This window comes from Diuraphis noxia, unplaced genomic scaffold (assembly GCF_037042655.1).
Source record: "Diuraphis noxia isolate RWA-SAM2 unplaced genomic scaffold, SU_Dnox_SAM2 contig0004, whole genome shotgun sequence".
NCBI lineage: Eukaryota > Metazoa > Arthropoda > Insecta > Hemiptera > Aphididae > Diuraphis > Diuraphis noxia.
Window position 1 is genome coordinate 3,965,222 of NW_028301714.1, and position 24,373 is coordinate 3,989,594.

The 24,373-nt window shown below is 32.9% G+C and overlaps 1 protein-coding gene across 2 annotated transcripts in view; it reads right to left on the reverse strand.

Moving 5' to 3' along the window:
* The window catches only part of Madm (MLF1-adaptor molecule), a 55,568-nt gene that overhangs the window by 4,056 nt on the left and 27,139 nt on the right, over positions 1-24,373 (reverse strand). For both annotated transcript variants that reach the window (XR_016191384.1, XM_089225590.1), the window contains exons 2-7: positions 6,992-7,216; positions 5,904-6,034; positions 4,364-4,458; positions 3,793-3,876; positions 2,402-2,686; positions 1,884-2,037 (exon numbers count right to left, since the gene is read on the reverse strand). Coding sequence is in view for 1 of the 2 variants with exons in the window: in XM_089225590.1 (XP_089081716.1) it covers positions 1,884-2,037; positions 2,402-2,686; positions 3,793-3,876; positions 4,364-4,458; positions 5,904-6,034; positions 6,992-7,216 (974 nt within the window). In the remaining variant the exon portion in view is untranslated. The remainder of the gene's footprint in view (positions 1-1,883; positions 2,038-2,401; positions 2,687-3,792; positions 3,877-4,363; positions 4,459-5,903; positions 6,035-6,991; positions 7,217-24,373) is intronic.

The window sequence follows — 24,373 nt, forward strand, 5'->3', positions numbered from 1 at the left end:
GATACCTTGGTGTTGAGATCGACACTCGGCTCTCTTTCACCAAACACATACAACAGGCCTCCCGTAAGGCTACCGACTCAGCGACAGCCATAGGCAGACTGATGCCCAACATCGGCGGACCGTCGCAAAGCAAAAGAGCGCTTCTTGGCACTGTGGCAAACAGTAAGATGCTGTACGCCTCGCCAACCTGGGCCGTCCGCGAGACAAAAACGGCTAAGAATTGCGCAGAATTGGCAAGAGCGCAGAGGGCCGTCGCACTCCGCATAACACGTGCCTACAGGACAGTCTCGGCCGACGCTTCGTCAGTATTGGCCTCAATGCTACCTGCAGACCTGCTAGCAACAGAAAGGGCTAGAGTTCGGGTTCGCCTGGACGACCAGACTGACGTCGTCCCGAACACCGTTAAAAACCAAGAGAGAATAATCAGCATTGCAGCTTGGCAAGCTCGGTGGGACCGGTCTGATATAGGCAGATGGACATACCGGCTACTCCCTGACGTTGGGCGCTGGTTAACAAAGCCACCGCTAACCCTGACTTTCCGACTGACGCAGGTGCTTTCGGGGCACGGGTGCTTCCGGAGCTACCTGAAGAGGTTTAATCGGGCGGACGACAGTTATTGCGAAGACTGCGTCAACCCCGACGACACTGCTGAGCACACGGTTTTTACCTGCCCGAGATGGACTGACGACCGCGTTCGAATGACTGAGATTATGAAGCGACCTCCGAACGCGGGCGACGTTGAGGAAATCCTGTGTGGTCCCCTGTCACAAGACTTGCCAGAAGACGCCCAAGCCCGAAGGAGAATTATCAAACAGTTCGAAACTAATCGCCTGGCGAACATCCGCATGGTCGAGACGATTCTGTCGACCAAGGAAAAGGATGAACGCGAGGAAGAGGCCTTGCGAAGGGCACAGGAGAACGTGCGACCGCCCTGATGGAGAACGAAACATCCAGAGTGGTGGACTCCGGTCGGCTCGCCAATCGGATGACAGACACGCGAATTCAAGGGCGGCGGACTCCGGTCGGCCCGAGAAGGACAGGAAGAAGTCAAGTAAAACTTGTAATGTAATTAATATTTGATACTGTCAATAAACGATGGCGGCGCCGCGGAAGCAATGCGAAAGCAGATCCCGCGGCGTCGTCGGTTAAAACGGAAAAAAAAAAAAAGGTATATGTTTGCATACCTATGGGAAGTGCTATTAAGTGGTTTTATAGTTATCGAATTCAATCAAATTTTATAATTTTTTTTATAATTTATATATTATAATATGCGCCTTCAAATTGTCGACAGTAACATTTTGGTATGATACGACGAGATGAAAAAACATTTTTGAAATACGACCCTTCCAACGGTTAAAACTAAATATATAAAATGTGAATAGCCGCTCGATTCAATAAATATATGAGTTTAAATGAATAATACGGGATTGTCTATCATAATATGGAGTGATTGATTATGTTGACTCACCGTTTAGTTGAAACATTTTATTATTGAACGGTAAATAATATTTTCGACATAATGATTTAATGCATACATAAATTGTCAAAACTAAGAAATATGCATGGCAAAATCAGTTAAATGTGCCAATAATTTAATTTTCGTTATTTTAATCATAACTATTTATCCTTTTATACTGTGAAGTGGAATTTGTTTACGTTAGTCAATATATCTATACATACTTACTAGCCATAAGATATTATTATTTATTTATTATTATTATATATAAATCAGAAAAGTGCAAAAAAAAAATGCAAATATAGCAAACCCTATAATTTTTTAGTCTTAAATCAATAATAATGGTTATAACGGTTACAGTCATATATTATCTGACTATAAAATATATAGACAATAACGTTATAGGATAATGATGCACAACACACACCTGACGTCTTCGACGAACTTTTCGAGCTTATTGCTCTCTGGGACATCGGACATTTTGAATTGAACCGATCGAATTTCATCGTTGGGGTGCACTAACTCAGCTATCACTTTTTCCTGAGGGTACATCTCATCGGACAGTCGGTCGGCAAAATGTTCTAAAAACAGAATAAACATAAATAACAATAAAAACGAGTGCCAAAAAGGTTGTGCTGTTATCTTTGGGCCGAATAGATAAAAAAAGTGTAATTTGATCGTAAGACTTATCATTTTATATACATGCGATTCACCAAGCAAACTCACCTCCTACTCATCCTTTTTATACTATAATAATACTGCTACTGCAGTTTTTTTTTTTTAATCCTTCATAGACTTTTTGCACTATACTTAAGAAATGTCCACATTTTACAGAGACCTATTTTATTAACGTAACCCTTTATCGCCACAAATTTTTTAGCAAACTCCAAATAATATATAAAAGACATCGGCAAGCCCCCCCTAAGAACCTATACCATTGCTTACCAGTCTTAACCAGAGCGTGCGCCGCGAGCAGTTTCAACGCGTGCACCTCAAACAGTACGGGGTGGAAGAGTAACGTCCTTGCCGAAGGACGTTTCTCAAAATCGGCAGTCAGACACTGGTAGATCAGGTCCTTTTGCAGAGGATCGTCCAGCGACTCAATCGTGCGATTGATGTGGTCTTGCGTGACCAGCGTGCCGCTGTCGCCGTTGCCCTGTATCTCCAGAGTGGCCATTTCTAACGCGCACATGCCAAACGCATAAATGTCGATGGCGGGCGTCACGAAATCTGCAATCAAACGGTTTGATAAATAAAAAATAAACCACATACAAGTAAACAGGGTCAGGACGACTCATGGTGTACCGAGACCCGGCGTTCGTGCAAATAATTATCACTTCGTCGTAATATATATATTATAGAAAAATGTTTCAAAATTAATTGTTATTTAAGAGGGGCCCGGATTTAGTCCTGAACCAGGGCCAAAAATATGATGTGGCGGAGGGGCTTCAAGTATAGAAGTAGAGACGTAGTGGACGTATCTAATACCCAAACAAAGGTCACATGACGCGCAAGGATTATCAAACATACGTTGAGGTGACTTATTACGTTTTATCGGTCGATTTAGTACTTTTTGTCAAGCATCTAACTCCAAAAATATCATTTATATACAATTTAAGAGGACGTTATACCCGCATGCGTTATCTCCGTCTTACAAGTGCGTAACATACCAAATTTTACGCTCAGCAGATCACGTGTAGCTCTGTCAGCTCAAAATCTAAAATGAATTGACCTGTTATACAAATTAAAGGTAACATTATTATCATGGCTTTTTTATCAAATTTTAATTTTAAACCGAGTTATGAGTATTTTAAATATACCTACAAACAATTTCCAATTTAAAAATATTCATAACTCGGTTTAAAATTAAAATTAAATAAAAAGTCCGTGATAATAATGTTACTTTTAATTTTTTTAAGAGGTAAATTAACTCTAAATTTAAAACTAACAGCTTTACAGGTTCTGCTGAGCGTAAAAATTGCTATGTAACGCACTTGTAAGACGGAGACAACACATGTGGGTATAACGACCTATTAATGTATGCAATTTATATTAACGATTTTTAATCAAAAAATAAAAACTTATTAGTAACTATTTGTAAAAATAATATACCTACATCATAAAAGTATGCAGATTTGTTTTTAAGCTTTTTGCCCATATTATTTGTGTTTCTAATGAAGTTTATATAATATAGATTAAATCACTAACAATTATAGGAACGCTTATTGAAATAATAAAAATGTATGCATAAAGAAAAAAAGAATCATCGCGCAGTTTCCGTGTACCTATCTCTACCTATGAATATTATTGGGAGAATAATAATTAATTTCACTCACTTCCGCATTCAGGCGCGATAAAATGCATGTTTTTCATGTTTTCCCGGCAAGTCTTGATGTGCACGTGAATGGTGTCCGGAGCAACTATAGTTTTTTTTTTTTTTTTTTTAAGATAAAAAAGTCTGTTAGTACGGTCACAATCACAGTCGTGCCTCAGCCCGATCCGAACACACGTACGTTTGACCCGACCGTTTCCGGTCCTGGACAACCCACGCGGTCCTTAACGCCGGAACAATGTATACCCGCGAACGCGTTAACAATCCTACACAGAAACATGGGGCGGCCCTAGCATCGTCATTGCCTAGGACCGTCGGCCGGCGACAAAGTACGGTGTGCAACGTTTCGGGGCTTTGGCACTGAAAACAAGTTGTTTTTTTTTTTTTTTTAAACCATGCTTAATATCGTAACAATTATCATCACCTTCCATAATAATTGCATATACCACGGTATATAATATATTATATCATAGGTACGTTATAATAATGACTAATGTTTTTTTTTTTTTTTTATATATATATATTTTTTGGTAATGTTCCCTTACATGGCATGTTTCGCTCGTGCGGTACTTTACCTGATCCTATTTTCACGAGTCCATTGTGTTGGATAAATATCGTGTCACAGGTCAGATTCCCATGGATGATGGGCGGTGAACATGAATGCAAGTAACTGAAAAACAAACCACAACTTTTGTTTCTGTTTTTTTTTGTTTTTTTTTTTTTTGCTTTCGGGCAGCGGTGGCCTCTCGGACGCACACACACACCACAGCCGGATAGCACAATTTTTTTTGCCCCGCGTTTTCAGACGATCGTTATTCTACACAGAAAAAAAAACACCAGCTATCGGCGGTTGTCCGGTCGGACCGGCGGCGCTCGGGACGACTATATGAATTATTCGTTCTCATATTATATAAAATATCATAATTATAAATAGGTGCTGTGCAAAACACAATACATATTATATATATATAATTATATATTTGTTTAAAATATATTATCATATAAATATAAAATATGTACGTTTGTACACATTACACATTACACGATAAAATATATTATAGTGTACAATAAAAAAAAATAGAAAAAAATATTTTATCTAAAATTATTATTGATATTATTTCATATTTTAGCGCCAAAGCAGCAGCAGCAGCAGCCGATCGTGGACGAAAGATTTTTGTCGAAGTAGCCAACAAATTGTTGCCTGAACGCGCGATATGGGTAGAGCAAAACCACAACGACTATAACATTCTCCGACAACAACACGCACGACCCGCAACTATACTATATATATATATAATATATTTTATTAATATATATATAATACAGCAGGTACACCAATATATTATATTATTATCATTATTATTATTAGTAGTACTACATATTTTATAATATGCAGGCCGAGTGTGGTGGTGGTGACGGCGCAGCGGCGGTGTAGGTTTGGCGAAGCGTTTTTCCATATTGATTATAATTTCGGTTGTTTTTGTCTTATCGTTTTTCGATTTTTAATCCTTCTGAAAAATACAATTATACACACACACACACACCCACACATACCCACCCACACAGACACACATACACAAATAATAATAATCGGGCGTGCGCGTGTGACGGGAGATTATTGCCATCAGTCGCGATCTCGCTGTCCGGAGGCCATCTTCCACATCTTTTCCTGAGTAGAATGAGGTTAAGTTCTGCAATCAAGACGACGATGACGACGACTCTTCCGGTTGTACCGATGTGATAATATGTTATCATAATATTATATTATGTATTATGTTTATCGAGTATTTACCACCGTGTTATTATTATATATATACTCACAGATATCTGTTTTTATTATTATTATTATATACATACAATACCTATATACATTATACACATAATATCGTTGTTTGTATGGACAAAATATATTATTATTATTATTAGGTATTTTATGTCGTTATTCACTATTCTATATATAGAACATAATATATATAGGTACGTTTTGCACTGTCAACGGAAGTGCGCAACGATAATGCGACGATTTTTTTAGAAAAAAAAAAATAATAGTAAATAAATAGAAAGTAGAATGATCCTAATACCAACAGGATCGGAGTGTCCAGCACTAGCACATACCTTAGGGCCGATAGGATTTGCGTGCACCATCGTTTCCACGCTGTCAGTGAAATCTTCTTCACGTTGCGTTTGGTACGCTTTAGGAACTGTTTCAACGAGCCAGAAGACATGTATTCTGTGATGAATATGACCTGCGCAAACACACAACAGACGCAAACGTCGAGGTTAACAGCTGATGACTACGTCGCGTAAAAGCAATATTCAATAATAATAAATTATGGTGCACAAGGTGATTTTGTGGGCACTTATTTTTTTTCCGCGACCAAAAGATATTTATGTGATATATACATATATATGCAGCCGTGACGCAGACATCGCTACGTCTTGTTCAGTGGTGTAATTTGGTTATGTTTGCGGGTGAGATGAAATGTTTATTAGACTTTTTACCCATTAACCCCCCCCCCCCCCCCCCAGGAAAAAAAATTGTATTTATCATGAGCATCTCCTTTCAATGCAATCAATATAAGTGACACGGAAACAAATGATTATTAAAGAATATTCATATTACAAATAGATACCTATTAATCTATTATATTTTAATACTTTGTACAGTTGGCATATAAGGGGATTCAGTTTTTTCTATTCACTACATTAATTATTAAGGATAGGTATCATACAATAATATTTATGGCCAAAACATTATAAATATAACATGCAAATAACACAACATCGAACCAATATTCTGTTAGTTATAATTAATAATTTATATAAGCATTTAATGCATCAGCAATTTAGACAACGACTTGCCACCCAGTATTTGTTTCAAGGGTGTCCAACCTTTTTAAAAAATACACGAACTGACTGAAGGTTAACATAAAAAGAAAATAATATTGTATTGAGCATCTATTATTATTTATTACACGTCAATATGAATAAAATCACGTAGTTTGGTATAGCATTGCAGACTGACAATAAGCTGCAGTGTTAAATAGTAAAAAAAAATTTTTTTTTAACACGGGAAATTCAGCTGAAACTTACGCATTAACCAAATTCTATGGTAGGTAGGTATATCATTGTAGTTTTTTTTTTTAATTTATGGGAGAGAGAGGGGCGATTTTCGATCATATATTTTATACTATAGTAATTACACGTGGTTTGTCATTGTGCGTGTCCGTCCAGTATCGATGGAAGTTGACGATGTTGGGATGCTGGAGTTGAGTGAGACTTTCGAACACTTGTCGGATCTTGTCCTCTTGGGCTTTGTAGTTTTTTCGCTCCGAGAACTGCACCTCGTTCCACACCACCTCCACGCCTTCCTCGGTGTCCATGGCCAAGTACGCGCAGTCGATTCCGGGAACATCTCGTTGCTCCACCTACGAGACAAAGAAAAAAAACAAAAAATACCCGCGTTAATTAGTATATATTATGATACTGTCATGATTCTATATGGATACAGACACATCGTGCTTATTATGATGTCATTAAACGTTTCCTATGTAATTATATTACATTGTGCAATGTGCATAATATATCACCCAATGCTCAATGGCATTATTATAAATTTCAAATACTACGAAAGTCGGTAATATTAAAAAAAAAGTCTTAAAATCTAAATATTTGTATAATCCCACAATGTCGAGCATGAATAGTGCGTGGTTTACGATTAAAATACAAACGCGCATGAGGAGTTAAGTGTAAATAATTGGGAAAAACGAAATTGATGTTGATAAATATCAATATTTCAGTGCTGTTAGAGTATATGTACCACCTAGACCAGTGGTCGGGAACCTGCGGCTCATTAACGTATTGTAATCTATATGGCTCTTTGTAAAATGCATCAATATATAATATCGTAACCAGTAAAATACAAATTTTAATTAAAATAATGGCAAAATACTATACGGGCTAAATGACAAGCTCCAAAGTTACGAAAATGACCTATTATTTGCGCCAAAATGTTTAAGACATAAACGCCAATCTAACATTGTATACCTGTTATACCCAACATATGACATAAGCGCCAAAAGTGCAAAAATGACATATCATTCGAGGCTAAATTAACATTTTATGTAAGTGGTTATTTAAAAATAGTATAATAGAATATCTTATAAAAATTATATTAAAACAATGTAGGTGCAATAATAAATTGTACTAAATTTTTAAAACGATTTTACAAAAAAAAAATTCAATAGTAAATTATGATAAACACATAAAAATCAATATAAATGTACAAATACATTGGTTAGTTTTAAATGTATTATCTGTTATTTAATATCTATTCACCGTCGCACACAGAAATTTAGGATTTTGGCACTTGTGTAGGTACGATACGACTTTTTTTTCATATCATCTCATTTTGGCGTTTATGTCTTTCATCAATCTATATTGACTAAAAAAAAAAAGATTTTCAAACCGAACAACCTGGGCGGCTCTCTAGACATCATCATGGTTTAATGATTTTTTAAAAAGAATGTCTGTTTCCTATACGAAAAGGTTCCTGACCCCTGACAATAGACCTAATAATTAACATAAATGTTAGACAGATGTATCCCAGCAGAGACTCGACAACATGACATGACAGTAAGTAACTAAGTAACTAATCTAAACGATCTATCGTATATAGACCAGAAAAATTTAAAAGCAACGCGTAGCGTAACGGTACGTTATCGACAACGTTCCACCAATTTTTACAAGACGTGTCCCCCGACGCAAATAATATGACGTAAACGGAATCGGAAATATATATATATATATATGTATATAATAACACGTGCAGTAAAACACGTACCGTGTCGTTAATATAAATATACAATATAAATGTTATAATTCTACTAGCTGCAGGAGACGCTTTCCGACTACACCCAAGAGCAGGGCATGAGTGTATGACGGAATCGCACACTAACATTATTTGTATTTGACGCTATATATGTATATATATATTTCTAGTCACGTGATTCTTTAAGTGGAAAGCCTCAAAGTGTCCCATGTGAAAGGAGCTTTGAAATAAGACAAAAGTCGTCGACCCTGTACACCAATGAGAGTTGTAATAGTCAAGAGGTATGGGCCATGCGCGCACCGATATTATGTTTTATGGTTGTATATTATGCACCCAAAACGTGAAATGAATTGTCGACAACGATCAATATAATACTAAACATGTACCTATTATATATAACAAGTTGGAGTCGTAAAACTACATATCGAAAACGCAAAAGCACCGTTGTTCCACGCAAATCGCACAACAATGTCGGATTCTGTGAAACTATATATAGTATAGATGTTACATCAACGATTTTATGATATATCAGCAATATCGCACACAGCCGAAGATTACAACGACGAGTGGTCGTTTAAGAGCATTTTTATATCTTAAAATATTCATAACTCGCTTAAAATGTAAATGTATCATCATAAAAACAACGGTCAGAGTGACTATATCGACGAATTCAAAAACAAATCTTCTAATTATTATGTTATATTTTAAAATATTAGTAATATGTAAGTAGGTATATATTTTTTATTATTTAGAGGACGTCTCACCCGCATATTTAATTAACGTGTATAACAAAATATGTACAACATTGCAAATTTTTTTTTCGCAGAACCAATTTCGCGTTGTTATAGTTTCAATATCAAAGCGTCAAAAGAGCACTTAATTATTAAAGCGATGATTTAATTACCTATTGACTATTATCAAATATTAAAACGTTATCTGTTTTTACGCGGCGGTTTTCATGAAATTTTAATACCAAACTATTTAATCAAGTTATGCGGAACGCAAATTTGGTATGTTGTACGTTTGTAAGGCGGAGACAACACTACATGTTCGAGTATATATGACGTCCTCTTGAAACGTTTTTTATAAGAAATTAATTCTGTTGGATCAATATTAATAGTACATTAATAATATTGTAAACACTGCACATTTTCAGTAAAATCTACATAGTTAATATCTATATAGTACCAATGAAGAAAAAAATATAATTATACGATTGTCAAACTAATTTACAATGACATTTATTTGGGTCGCTTAAATAATAAAAAGCCAGGACGTATAAAACAAAATCTTACGATATGAGTTCTAATTATATAAAACATATTTAGACGGCAACCTCATTTGCTTTGGCGAATACTAAAATATCATCGAAACGAAATACACCTTAAAAAAATCATATATATATATTTTAATAGTGCACTTACTGCATTTTAATGAGATCATATTATAAGGCCGCAATTACGAAATTTTCCTCTACACCGTAAAAGTGAGCCGGCACGACGACACGTGCACCGTCGTATATTGCACAATGATAATATTTACTTATACAACAGAAAAACACATCCGCTCACACTGCTGTTAAGTTTGGCGTAAGTCGATATTATATTATGATGCGACGACAAACGACTGTGTCGGAAAACACCTTTGATAGGGTAAAACTGTAAAGTAAAACCATCAAGTGCCTATTTAATGATAATATAAAATAATTGGACGACGAACTCAACGCACACGCTATACGTTCAAGGTATAAGTCATCGTTTATTTTCCGCAGTAGAAAATGTAAAAAACTAACGAGGAAACTGCGTTTTACGATAATATTCCGGCATAATACATAATTGTGTGAGAACGACGACATAATAAATAACAACAACAACGAGTGCAATGGTAATCGATTAGTTATTTTACCGAACGTCTCTACGAAAATGAAAAAATAAAAAACCGAACAACAACGATCACGAAAACATAGATTTACCGTGTTTCGAGACATTATATATACAGACACGATATATATTATAAGTAGTACACAATTATATTGTATTTATTGCTATTAATATAAGGCTTCTAGTAAAAAAGGACAAAGATTACAAGTCTATATTATGTAGATGAACATTTTAAAACAGTTGACATTATATAATAACAATACAATAAATTTACGTGCTTAATACATTATTTACAATTTTTGATCGATTAGGAGGTGGCTTATTATATTATTCAATAAATATTATTATCATTAAGTGACGTAGACGAGTCGCCTCATTCGTCCATTATGTAATCTAACAAGATATATCATCGCGGGAAACATTTAGTGAGGTTCGTTTTGATAATAATTAATGGCAAATATAAATACCGGATACTACGTGTGTATGATATGATGAACATTATATATTATAATCTTACACTCAAGTCTTAGTCCAATTAGGCGTCATTATTCTTGTACCATCGGAAATAAGGCGGCGAGAATGATTTTGTGCGTCACACAAACGGAAACGCGACGCCAATGAATGTAATTATTTGACACGTTTCGCAGCTTTAAGCTTCTAGGCGCCGTACATCATTCCTACTTGAGACAAGTAAACACATTTCGACAAGTTTCTACACAAAACGACATGAAACGCGAATACAATTGTATACAAAACTCGAATTGACGATACTCATACATAAGCGCAATTTCAATAAAAAAAACTAAGGGTGCTTAAGTATATATTTTATAATTTTTGGTTTTTTTTTTTTTTTTATTTTGTAAGGAAAAACTGTTGACACATAAACTCGAACATTTTTTGAGGGTGCTAATACCCTCTAAGCCTCCCCCCTATTTACGCCTATGTATTAGCCATATCACATCAGGTCATATATCATAATACAAAATAAGGAAAACTTTAGAACACATTAGTTGGTTCTGAAATGTAAATAATTTGTATTTGTAGACTATTATATAATAATATAGTCTACGAATGGGTATAATTAAGTTTAATAATGATATTATTGTAATTTAAAATATTTAACTGCAACGCTTATATTATTGAACAATTTATCTATACGAATGGGTATAATTGATTTTAATTAGGTATGAAATTACTGTAATTTAAAATATTTTACAACGCCTATTATTATCTAAGAACGATCTATCCAACTCTATGAAAAGTGGTTGTTGTCAGATAAATAAGTCACCCGAATTCTATAAAACATCGACTTGGAAGTATTGTTATTTTTTTTTCTATTCGAGTGTGATATTCAACAGAATGTCTGACCGTTGATTAAAGGAGGTGGTGAAGTGGAGTGTAACTTAACTACCGCCGATGAGCAAAACCTATTAAGTAAGATTTTTGCAACGTTACGCAAACGACCATTTTCGATAAAACAACAATTCTAGACGATAATCGTATTTTTTAAAAACACGGCCATTAAAAATGAACATAGGTCCCTACTACGACAATTGTTATTTGTTGTCGACACTAACACGTCACTTCGGATGTGTAATTTGAACAACAATAATATTATTACAATTTAACGCAGAAACAGCGTAAACAACAATATTAATATTATATACATATATTATTATGATACGACTGGCTTCGAAAGCAAGACCACTAAATATGATGAGTGAATTTATAATTTTATTTAACCGTGAAAAGGATTCGGAAGTAGCAATAAGAAATACATTCCTATATATAAGCTCCTACACAGTATCGTCTGCTGTATATAGTATATGAATCGTCGACAATCAAGTTTTTTCGATTTTTCAAGACACCGTTCATGATGTGTGGCCGTGTGGTTCCTGAACCAGGGTCGCGGTCAGGGACCAAGGGTTATTTTGAAGAAAAAAAAGAACCAATCATAATATGAGCTATTGAGCTCCACAATCACCTTCACGACATTACCGAAATATCGATAAAATATGTGAACAGTAGTATACACAATAATAATAATAATAATAGTATATTGCGAAAAAAAACACGATTTATACATTTATAAAATTACAAGAGCTACAACTCACCCTATATACTAAGCAAAACTTGAATGCGAATCCAAATATTTTTTTTTAAATGTATATAACAAATAAAATAACATATTATAAATTATAATATATAAACACTAATGTAAAATGTTCAACTAAAACTGGCTTTACGTGGAATATAATATTTTGTAATAAGAGTTACATCTTTGATATTTGTGTATGGTGAAACTACACAGTTTTAACAAACATTCGAAACGTATTACAAACGACATAATTTTCTTTTGAACGTTTTTTTTTTTAGTCATGCCAATCCCGAAACTCGACCTCCCATACGTCTTGTTGTTGTTGTTTTTACTTTAATCCCCGCCTCCGTCCCCTATAATAAAGTTGATGTACTTAACAAAAATGTATACTGAATGGTCTATCAGAGTCGGCCTCGTCACGACGATGACAAATACATTTGCGAAAATAGAAGTGCGAGCAATTTATTTTTTGCAGAAAGCGTAATCGGCCAAAAACTTTTTGCACTTACACTTAATTTTTTAATTTTTATCTAACAGCACGCGAAATCACCAGCTCGCCGCAATGGCAGCCTCAGGATGATTGCACATCCACTGCTGTAGTATACGTCGTGGTCGTCCGTCGTTACTATTACAATAATCACCAGGTAAATATAATTATACTGCAGTGACGAGGACAAAATTCGGCGATAAAGGCATATGTTTACGAAATTAAAAAACAAAGTTTTCGTCCGTCTAATCGAGCGCCAAGTTCATCTTAAATACGCGCGACGACGACACACCTCATAATTTTATATTATATTATATAAATATACCGATCGAAATACTTGCCAAATAGTTGTTGCGCCGGTAAACGACGTCTCAACTGAACCCAAAACCGCTTTTAACCGAGAAAACGGTTAAAATAATCAAATACAAACTTCACTATACTGCAGTATATTTAATATACAATAATAATATGATGGTTATAGTGATAAAATCGCGGTCAGATGACGTATTTTATTTTAGAGAAAAGCGAATTTTTCACAGGTCGTTTGATGCAATTAAGCACGCACTGCTTGTAGAAGCATTATAGAATTTGATTTTCCTGCAAAAATTAACATATATACGCGTTGTTTTTAACCTCAACCCTGAAATCTCGACGCCAGCGACGGACGGACGATTAACATTCGCCAAAAATAATTTCGGACAACGGGTGTGCTTAAATAACTAATGACCATCTGAATGAACGAAATTATATTGTTATATAGCAGGTAGGTATATTATATGTAAATAAAAAAAAGGAACGTGCGAGCTACGAAATTTGACGATCTTGAAGAAAACCAACTAGACAATATGTTACGCCTGCGCTACAGGGTGTAACAGATGAAAGACCTGACAAAAAAAAAATAAAAATAAAAATTATGCTAATCAAAAACGTATGATAAAAATTGTTTATAGTATATGATAAGTAAATAATTTAAGAAATATACTCATGTCTGTAAATTCTCCAAAATCATATTTTTTTTAAAGTTATTACGTTCCAAATTAATTTAACCAAAAAATTCTATAAAATAAACTGCTTGAATTATATAGAATATAGATATATATTTTTACCATCAAAATTGATCTTATAATCAGATTCACAAATAGGCTATTTTGAATTTATCCAAAACAATTTTAATTCAATTAAAAAACATGAGACAATTTATTATACGTGTAGCGCTAGAAGTCTCTTAACGAAAAATAATAAAAAAAATAATATTAATTTGAACAAAAGTTATTCCAAAAGTCAGTTCTATCTGTTCTACGTGTCACATTTTATAGAATATTATATAGCCGTTCTCGGTAAAACACTTTAATTTATATCATAATAATTTCATCTTTATCGCGCACCCACACATCTTGCAATCGTAAAAATAATTTACTATACCTACGTATAAATTATGCATATATTAAACAACATAATTATAATTTATAAGTGATAGAGTATTCTACCAATTGTTGTCGAGTTATCAATGAGAAATTAAAATTATTGCTTTCGGTGTTGGTCGTGCACCGTCGTAGTGTTTTATTGCCTGCGAGGAGCAATTTCGAAGAAACTATAATAATATATTACAACATATCTCTGTATAATAATATAACGTTTTAAATAATAATAATATATTCACGCATTAGATATTAAGCCATTGTTTTTCACAGAAGACAGAACGAATATAAATTCAATTTCTGCGTAAATATAATAATATTGTTGTTGGACATAATATTGTAGTTATGAGTCTTCTCGAGGGCAGTGGCGACGGTATCTAATTAAGCATCGTGCACACGAATTATTTGAAAAAAAAAAAAATGTTTTGATAAACAAATGTATGTAAATCACACACACAAATATTGACCATGTCTATCTAATCTAATAAAAATATAAATATACAAAATTATTTTTCAAGAAAAACAACAGAAATGTTTTACTAATATTATAATATATTGGATTATTTTTAAATCAACTGAGAAAAGTTAAGCTATTTCAACTATCAATTTAACTATTTAAGTTCATATGTCAATTAGAAAATAAACTAATTTAAACTCTTTTAAACTAGTTATTAATGCCCATCTTTGGCAATTGGTAAATTAGCATTCTATATTTAATATTTATATAATAGCACGATTTAAGATAGTACTATCTTATCGTGTATAATCATAGATAATGTGGGGGCTGCGACGTATGTGGTCGTGTCGGTTGTCGTCGGCACTGTCGGGAAACAGATACAACCGAACGACGACCACTACGTCCCCCATATACTTACGTATGTCTGTAAGTCTATCCGACTCCATAAATCAGAACGTTCAGACTGGCGTCGCATGAGGACGAGGTAAATAAATAAAGACAGATTTTATTGTAATGACGCGTTGCGTCGAGCGATTTTATTGTTCGTCGTTCGTGATACAATAAAAGACGGGATCGAAGCGTCGCGAGTGTAATAGCTCGCGATCCATACGCGCGTGATCGTTCGGGTCATAATGGCGTCGGACCCAGGGCAGGAGCTGCTCGTTGCGAGCTCGGTCGGTCGAGATGTTGCTCGTTGCGGTCGTCGTAGGCGAAGAGAACGATACGATGGCCGATCGGACGAAAGCGTCGTTCGCGTCGTCGGCCGCGTCGTGGCGCACGAGGGGGGTCGAGGTCGCTTTGGAAAGGAACATAAATATATTTACAAAAAAGTCGTATACAGAATAATACCCAATACGAATACAATGTATATAAAAGAATAAAAAACGAATACAAAATAAAAAGGCGCGTGCCGTGCGGTGAGCAAGTGGTGATAAGACCGCGGTATCACCACAATAATAAAGATTTGAAAAGGGCGTTATGACCGTTATGGTCATATCAGCGGTAATTAAGGGATACAATTGAGGCCAAATAAGTATATTATCTAAATCGAGTGTCGACTATCAACATGAAAGCATTGATAAAAGAGCCTCAATTCCTTCTCCTCCTGAGAAGCGGCCTCAAATATTTTTAACATAGTTGTGGCCTATCCATACCTTTATTATCCATGTGTGTAATAGACTTGATTATGATAAGACATTGCAAGTGCAGTTTATCACGATACGATTATTTTAAATTCTATTTTTAGAATTTTTTTAAATAGTAAATTTCTATTTTTAATATTTAATACACAGCCATATAGATATATCGGCAGATTTACATTTTGTGATTGGGCGGGGGTGGGGGGGGGTAACCTTAATGTTTGCCCTTATGAAGAAGATGTTCGTGAGTGTCATGAAGCCATTGATTTAAACGGACGCAGATTGTAATGCGTTTGATCTTGACAACCTTCCCACGTAACCATTCTAACCGATTAGTTCGTTCTATAAAAAATAAATACTATACCAATTAACGAATTATAACTACAGAAGTATAAAATGTCCGTCGTCATTGCGCGTCCATTTTATTATCATAATGGCATAAACGTTTAACGATATGGCATCACGTTTGGCGGCTCAGAAATCAATCTTCTGGTTGATAAGCCGATTAAGCCGTCTCCTCTATGAATGAATCGCGTTGTAGCTTCCCAAGGCTTACACTCGCATCGTACGTCAACCATGCAAATTATAATTAAATTATGGATTTTAATATTCTATTTTATCGTATATTATAATTAAGGCTGTGAATTTAACGCTCTATAAGCCTTAAAAAAATGCACTTAAAAGGCAAAAAATTCAATATAAAATGCCAAAAATTATAGTATAAAATGCATTAAAATGGTTTTTATAATTTGATTCTTGAGGCGTAATTATCAATCGTTATTTCTAAAAACTATTCACTTTTTCAAATTTATTAATTTTTAAATTTAGATCCATGTAGTTCTGGAACTAAATAATTTTTTAATATTTTTCGTCCTTATATTTATTAGGCAAACCACTATCAACTTTTGATTTTCAAATGACAACCTATACTTAAAATTTCATAAGCTAATAAGGCTATTTTTTGATGAATTTTCGCGTTTAAATTTTTATTTTTCATAGTTAATCTGTTGACTAGATATAGCTTTCCAAAACCTTTTATTTACCTTGTATTAAACCTTGTATTTATATTGATATTATAGGATAGGTATTATACATTAGTACGCATTAAATTTTACATGCATAAAAATGTTGATTGAAGTTGAATTTTGTGTATATTTTAAACAAACTTAAATATATTAATTATTTACCCATATCGTGTAGGTATTAACATTTGACGTATATACCTACAGTCGGTGTAAAATAAAAAATTATTTTAAAATACCTAATGTCAATTTGATTAAAAATACCATAAAATGACCTTATAATGAAAAAGAATGAATTAAAAAATTAAAAACGTCAAAAATCGCAAAATAAGTTTCATAAATGGATTCGTAGTCAATAGTCATATATAATTCAAATTATATACTTAACAGGCAAATTTTCGCAATCACCAAAAAAAATAAAAAAAATAATAATAATAAAAAATTGCAATTTCTTACAAATTCACAGCCTTAATTATAACATATTATATGAGTACAGTGGAGCGCCCCCGCTCAAAATGTTAAAACCAAGATTACTCTTTTTCTCACATAAATTTTATTTCATTAGAGTATATTATACACACCAAGTACCAACGCCTGCATATATTTAATATTATTATACACCAACTACTACTAAATATTAACGAATCTACTTTTGATAATTAATTTCAAACGAAAAACGCGTCGAAATATTTTCCGCAGACCGGCCATAGCAGTGGCGTTGGAAAACTCGCGGGCGAGATGCGGAAAAGGAGCAAAAGAAATCTAAAACGGTCGACAAAAAAATCACCAGTATTATAGAGTGGCAAGTATGACTAATATTTTTCGTTATCGGTCGTTAATTTTTCATTTCCGTCATAATCTAACACACACACGCTACACTGGCAATACAACACCTCATCGTATAGACACGGTCGTAAATAAAAATCCAGGAGCAGGGTAGGTAGACCATAGAAAAGGTAACTAAAAGACGATAGAAAATATGTAATAAACTGCTGCAGTTTTGTCAATAGACTATGTCGCCACCACAATAACAAATAATAACATTAATATAATATTGTGTTACGTATGACTGCGATAAAATCGTGGTAGTTAAGTTTACTCAACAAAAGGGTGTTGAAAAACTCTTCATTATTATTATGGTGTCAAGTCGAATCTATACGACGATTCGTTATCGAAATGCAGTAAAAAAAACTTCCTAAAGTCCTGCAGAACAGAGTTATTATATTAATATAAAATAATATATTATATATTATATTTTTTGTCATCCATCGCAATAGATTACATCTAAACATCGAACATGTGTTACACTATCATATTACCTATGTTACCTGTGTATACAATGCAATTAATTTAATTTGTGTTTTTTATATAATACTACTAATTAGATACCTATCTGTTTGCGGATGTTTTATAATTTTATACATTTAATGCTCTGATAAAACCGAGGATAAAACATTATTAAAATGCGCCTACGAATTTCAGACTGTTTTTTTTTGCATTTTAATGCAGTACTAGCATTGCAGCTATCGATTCCCCGTATTCGTCTAAGTGATTACTTTTCTGCCCTATCAAATATTATAATACCTCATACCTGACCCATATATGGCATAAGCATCAAAATAAATTATCATAAAATATTATTATTTCAATATTTGTTGATAACACATAAATACATAATATTATATATTACTTATTAGACATGAATAATGTTCATAAAACTATGCTCAATGGCATTCCACGTATCGATTAATATTACAGCCCACCAGCATAATATAATATAACATTATAGAATGACAAAAAAATCCATTTTCTCCCTTTTTCGACGATTGAATGCAGGGTATCATATAAATAGTGACTATACCTAAAAAAGGCTAACCAATTAATATACTTATATACAGTACACACTATACATATTATGTTCAGCATGTAATAATGACAAAAAAAAATTATACAACACGACAACGTTTAATGGAACAGATTGCTTATATGTTCGGACCGCGTGTTCAATTGACGTTTATTAACAATTTACGATCTTGTTTGTTATAAATTATAATATAATTATTTAAGAGCGGGATATGGGACAATTGCGACGGATGGAGGCAAAAACCACAGCATAGAGGATTCAGAAAAATACTGTACCTAATAATAATTTTGTAAGTATTCGTGTGGTTTATGCGTATAATAAATGGTATTGTACCCCCACCTTTAGTCGCTTTTTCACCAATCAAACAATTATTGTAATATATATGTTTTGCAATTACAATTAAAATTTTTATCTGTAGTATATAACGTATAATATATTAAAAAATACAGCGAAATGCATAGCTGAAATTCATACATTTATGAAACATGTATACTATATAGTACACTGCAGATAACTTTTCTGACTCGGTCGAAATGAACAAAAATCTGCAATATACCTCGCGATGTCAACCGAAATGGGTGAATTTTTTTTTACGCTCAAACAATGAGTTGGTATCAAAACACACATTCATTTATATTAAAGCGCTAAATTTTGATTGCGTTTCCGTTGAATTGTCGCGTTCTAATGGAGGCTGTCGGGTCAACGATGAAGACGTACTACGTATATATAGATATATATTATGTATAAAAACACAAACGATTCACATTTCACGCAGTTCAAGGCGTCAAAAGTGCGGGCGAGACGGATGCGAAAGAAGTCATCGTATTCGTTGCGGTCGGTCGAACGAAAACGATTTTTAAACGAGAAAAAAAGGGGAAAAAAAGTTAGCTCAAATTACACAGCGAGCGCCACGCTGAGTAACGCGGGTATTTTTATAATACGTAAATATGCGTCCCGAAAAAATACAGTAAATTATATTATAATAGATATGTATATACTATAAATGCGTATTGTAGGTATAAACATATATATATATATAATACCTATATAAACTTATCGTCACGGGCGGCAGACTAGGTTGCAGGTTGTGATCGTGACTCGTGACACGCACTTATTGGCGCCAACAGTCTTTTCACGATGTGTATATTACATATTATATATGTGCCGACATCTATAATAATATTATTACCAATAATACTATATGGCATGTGTCGTATAAAAATCTAAATATAGTTTAGATTAAGCGATCATATCATCAATTATTTTATGAGCGTTTATCGAATGATCGACAGTTAAAAACATTCGATAACGCATGTTTTTGTGGTTTTTAAACCGTCCACATACATAAATATTGAATGTACCTACCTTAATTTGCATTTTAATTGCGAGCCAATACATTAAATGCAATAAAACCGATCGTTAGGATTTGATACGAGTGTCTGTGGTACGACTACAAAAATATAATCAGGTCCCGAAACTCAAATATTTTGAAACTTTGAAACTTATGTATTCAAATATGAGTTTTAATAAAAACCGCTAGTTTCATCTAATAAACTTCTAAAATCGAAAAAAAATCTTTGTATACCGTGTAGCGGTGTAGCCACTTATTAATATTGGTATGTCCTGTTGTTTAATGTTATAACACGGCAACCCAAAAACTATACAATAACGAATTAATGACGTAATCGGCTTAAAAAAAATAAATGTTTAATGTTTGACGACAGTTATAAATTAAAATCACAATTGCGTTAACATACAGATTCACCAGTTGATCAAATAATATTCAAATAAATTAATATTCATATATTTTATATTATATTTAAATTAAAACAAGGGAAACTTTATTAAATTTCGTTTTTTATAATCGTATTAATTCATTATTATAATATAATAATATACCGTGATACACACTCAATTTTTGCTGATACTGATTAATTGCAACGTGTGATACAATTTTCCTGGCTATACAATATATATGCAGTATAAAATGTACATATACTTCAAACTGTACAAGACTCGAACATTTGGACGACCAAGTGTTCGCATACAAACTAAATGCAAATATACGATGAGTGCATGTGCGTGTAACTCTTAGGGGCCCAGAGGCAAAGGTTTTTTCATAGGCCAGAGTATTCATTAAAAAAAAAAAAAAACTTAATAAATACTATAACGATAATAATTCATACTGAAGTTTGAAACTTAAATTTTTTCATGTAAAATCATAAAACTAACTAACTGATATTCATATTTTCATAAATAGTTTTTTTTTTGTTCATCATGTGTATGCAGAATATTAATAATATTTAATTTTTCAGATTTTGCATGAGCGGCAACCCATATTCCTAAATTTAAATGTTTATAAATAAGTAATAAAATCGAATTCTTAAATATTAATTGTTTAATTTTCATAACAATATGCTGCTTTGAAATATGAAAATATGAAATTATAGAATTATATAATCAACTATATATCGTACACGAAATTAAAAAAAGAAGGATAGTGAAATATATACTTATTTATTTTTTTCGAGCAAAAAAATGTATGGTTGTATGAACTATATTAAAAGTATCTGCGTAAAATTATTAAAAAAAATCAATTAAATAAGTATCTAGGGTTAAATAGACACTGTGTACCGACATTCATGTTATGACTCAACCATTATTTTCAACCTTAATTACGCACGCATAATAATAAATTACATAAACATATATGACTCACGTCACCATCTCTAATAATAACAATTATATCACTGGAATAATATTAATACTTGATGAATACAATTCCGATATTACAACAAGTAACTACAGAAATGACAAGTGCAATACCACGATAATACACATGGAATAACTTTCCAGTGGACCACATTTAACTATAAAGCGGGTGAGTACGGCTGCAATAGTCAATATACTGTATAGCAACGTGCTCGCGCACACCACCAGTAATAAACTTTTTTAAATTTATAGATGAAAATAATAAAAAGTCATATTTTGAAGGCATTTGGGACGCTTACAATAATATTTTTTATTGATTTAAAAATAATAAAAATATTATTTCGTTCTATTTTTTATTCGACCCCCGACCATTTTTTAGTCTCTATACATAAACGATATTATATAAAACGCGTGAGCCATATCTATAACGAACGTCATCCGTACTTCAACCGACCGGAAGTCGGGTCACCACCACCACCACATGTCTACAACGACGATTTTTATTTTAACGTTCACTTTCAAAGACGCGTCGACAATAACAATATCATAATTCATAATATAATAATTGATATCCATCGGCAAAGAGCTACACGGAAAATCACATTCCTTTTAACCATATTATGTTATATTCGTTTTCTTGCCGTTAAATAAATAACTGAGAGTAAGATTTGAGTTCAATAATTATTGCGTTTCCTACCAACTTACTCTTTGCCCATTATCTACGAGTATATGCAGTAAAACAAGAAATTATGACGAGTCTAACACGGTAAAACGGTTTTCACATACAATTCGCAAAAACGATACAATATTGTTTAGAAAACGATCATTAATATAATATATAACATAATTATTAATTACGAATAGATCTCATCGAGAGAGAATATTTTTATGACATGTTTAATGTCAATTACACTTCAATATATTAGTCGCGTATTAAAAACTATATTGTTGAGTATAAAAACGAGCGTCGAGGACAACACTGATAGAATATTATATAGTTACTAGATAGTTTTGTACACAGAATTATTAGTCACTATAAACGTGTTGAAATTATTTGATCATAAAATAGTTTGGGTTTTTTTTTTAAATTATGAAAGCGCATTTGGATGTTTCAAACGAACATGGATACAAATCATTATTTTAGTTTGAGTTATACTATGTGCGCATCCATCAAGTTTAATGGGAATAATAATCAACTGTTCTCAGATGTGTAGCGAACATCTGATGATGATGTTTTATAGATATTATTAATTAATGCAATAGCTAGAGCAAATAATATAAAATGTCAATACAAACACTCGTCTATGGTTAAGCGAAATTAGAGCAAACGAGATGGTTTAAAAATAATACCAAATTCAAAATTGATTTATAATAAAAAAAATAATACATACGTTCCGCTTGATTATTGTGGCAAATTTAAAGTTTGGAATTACAATAAAATTAAACATATTGGACAACGGACGTTGTATTTACACAACCGCCGAGGTCGAAAAAGAACGTGGGATACAATGGAAATTTAATGACTACACGTTTAAATTGCATTCGGTGACGAATCGGTCCGAACTTCGGAGCAATATTATACGCTAAAAACATATACAAAACCAAAAACCACCAATTATGAATGAGACCGCCACGAACAGTTTCATTCAAGAATATCGTACGTAGGGGCGTTATACGTAAAGAAAACGTGTGTCTCAAATCTCAAAATCATTGGAAGGACAGTTTTTTATTTTTTATTTTTTTACTCTTTCGGCATTGACGTGTGTACCTATCTACTTAATGGGCTACTCAGTGTTATATCAAAGCATCGCAAAGTGTGCATTATTGTTTTTATTTTTCTACGGGAAAACAAAAAAAAAATATGTTTCAACAAAAATATAAATATACATAATATTATATACACGTACTAGTATATATGCATATACTTTTGTTATTATGCCACATTATGTACGATAACAAATGTGACGTAGGTTCCGCGGTCGGCGTTTTTCATTACTGCACACCGTGCACACCTATTTTATTTATTATTGCCATCTATTGTTTTAGTTTTTCAAAATTAGTGAGACTATTCAAAAACCCTAAAACAAACAGTGGTTTTACATTAATATTAACGATAATATTAACACAGGACCACAGAAGCTGTCACGAAAACGTTACCTATACAAATTATAAATTACATACGATAGTCCGAATACGTTTCAATACGTATACATATATGTATATATAAATACTATAATACACTATTATAGTATAATTTTCATTTGAAAAATAATATTTAAAGTATTGAACAAATATTTATGTCATAATCTATAATTTACACGTAAACAGTTTCTTATAAAATTATTACAAGTTTTCTAGAACAATAATACACTGAACAAACAGTATTAAAAAAATAAATTTAAAAAAAACAATTAATAATACTTGTGCCTTATTAGCATTGCTATAGAGAAATCCAATAAATTTAGGACATTTCTTAATGTTTCTAATACGTTGTACCTATTATATTTTTTTAAAATCCCATTTTGTTATTTTAACAGAAAATCATAAATCAAATATACCAAAAACAATGCATAGTTAAATATATACAGTAGATGCGATATTGAGCGTATAAAAGTTGATTCTCAGATTAAAACACTGGTTTTTCGCTTCAAAATTAGGTTAAAACAGCTTGACTTGA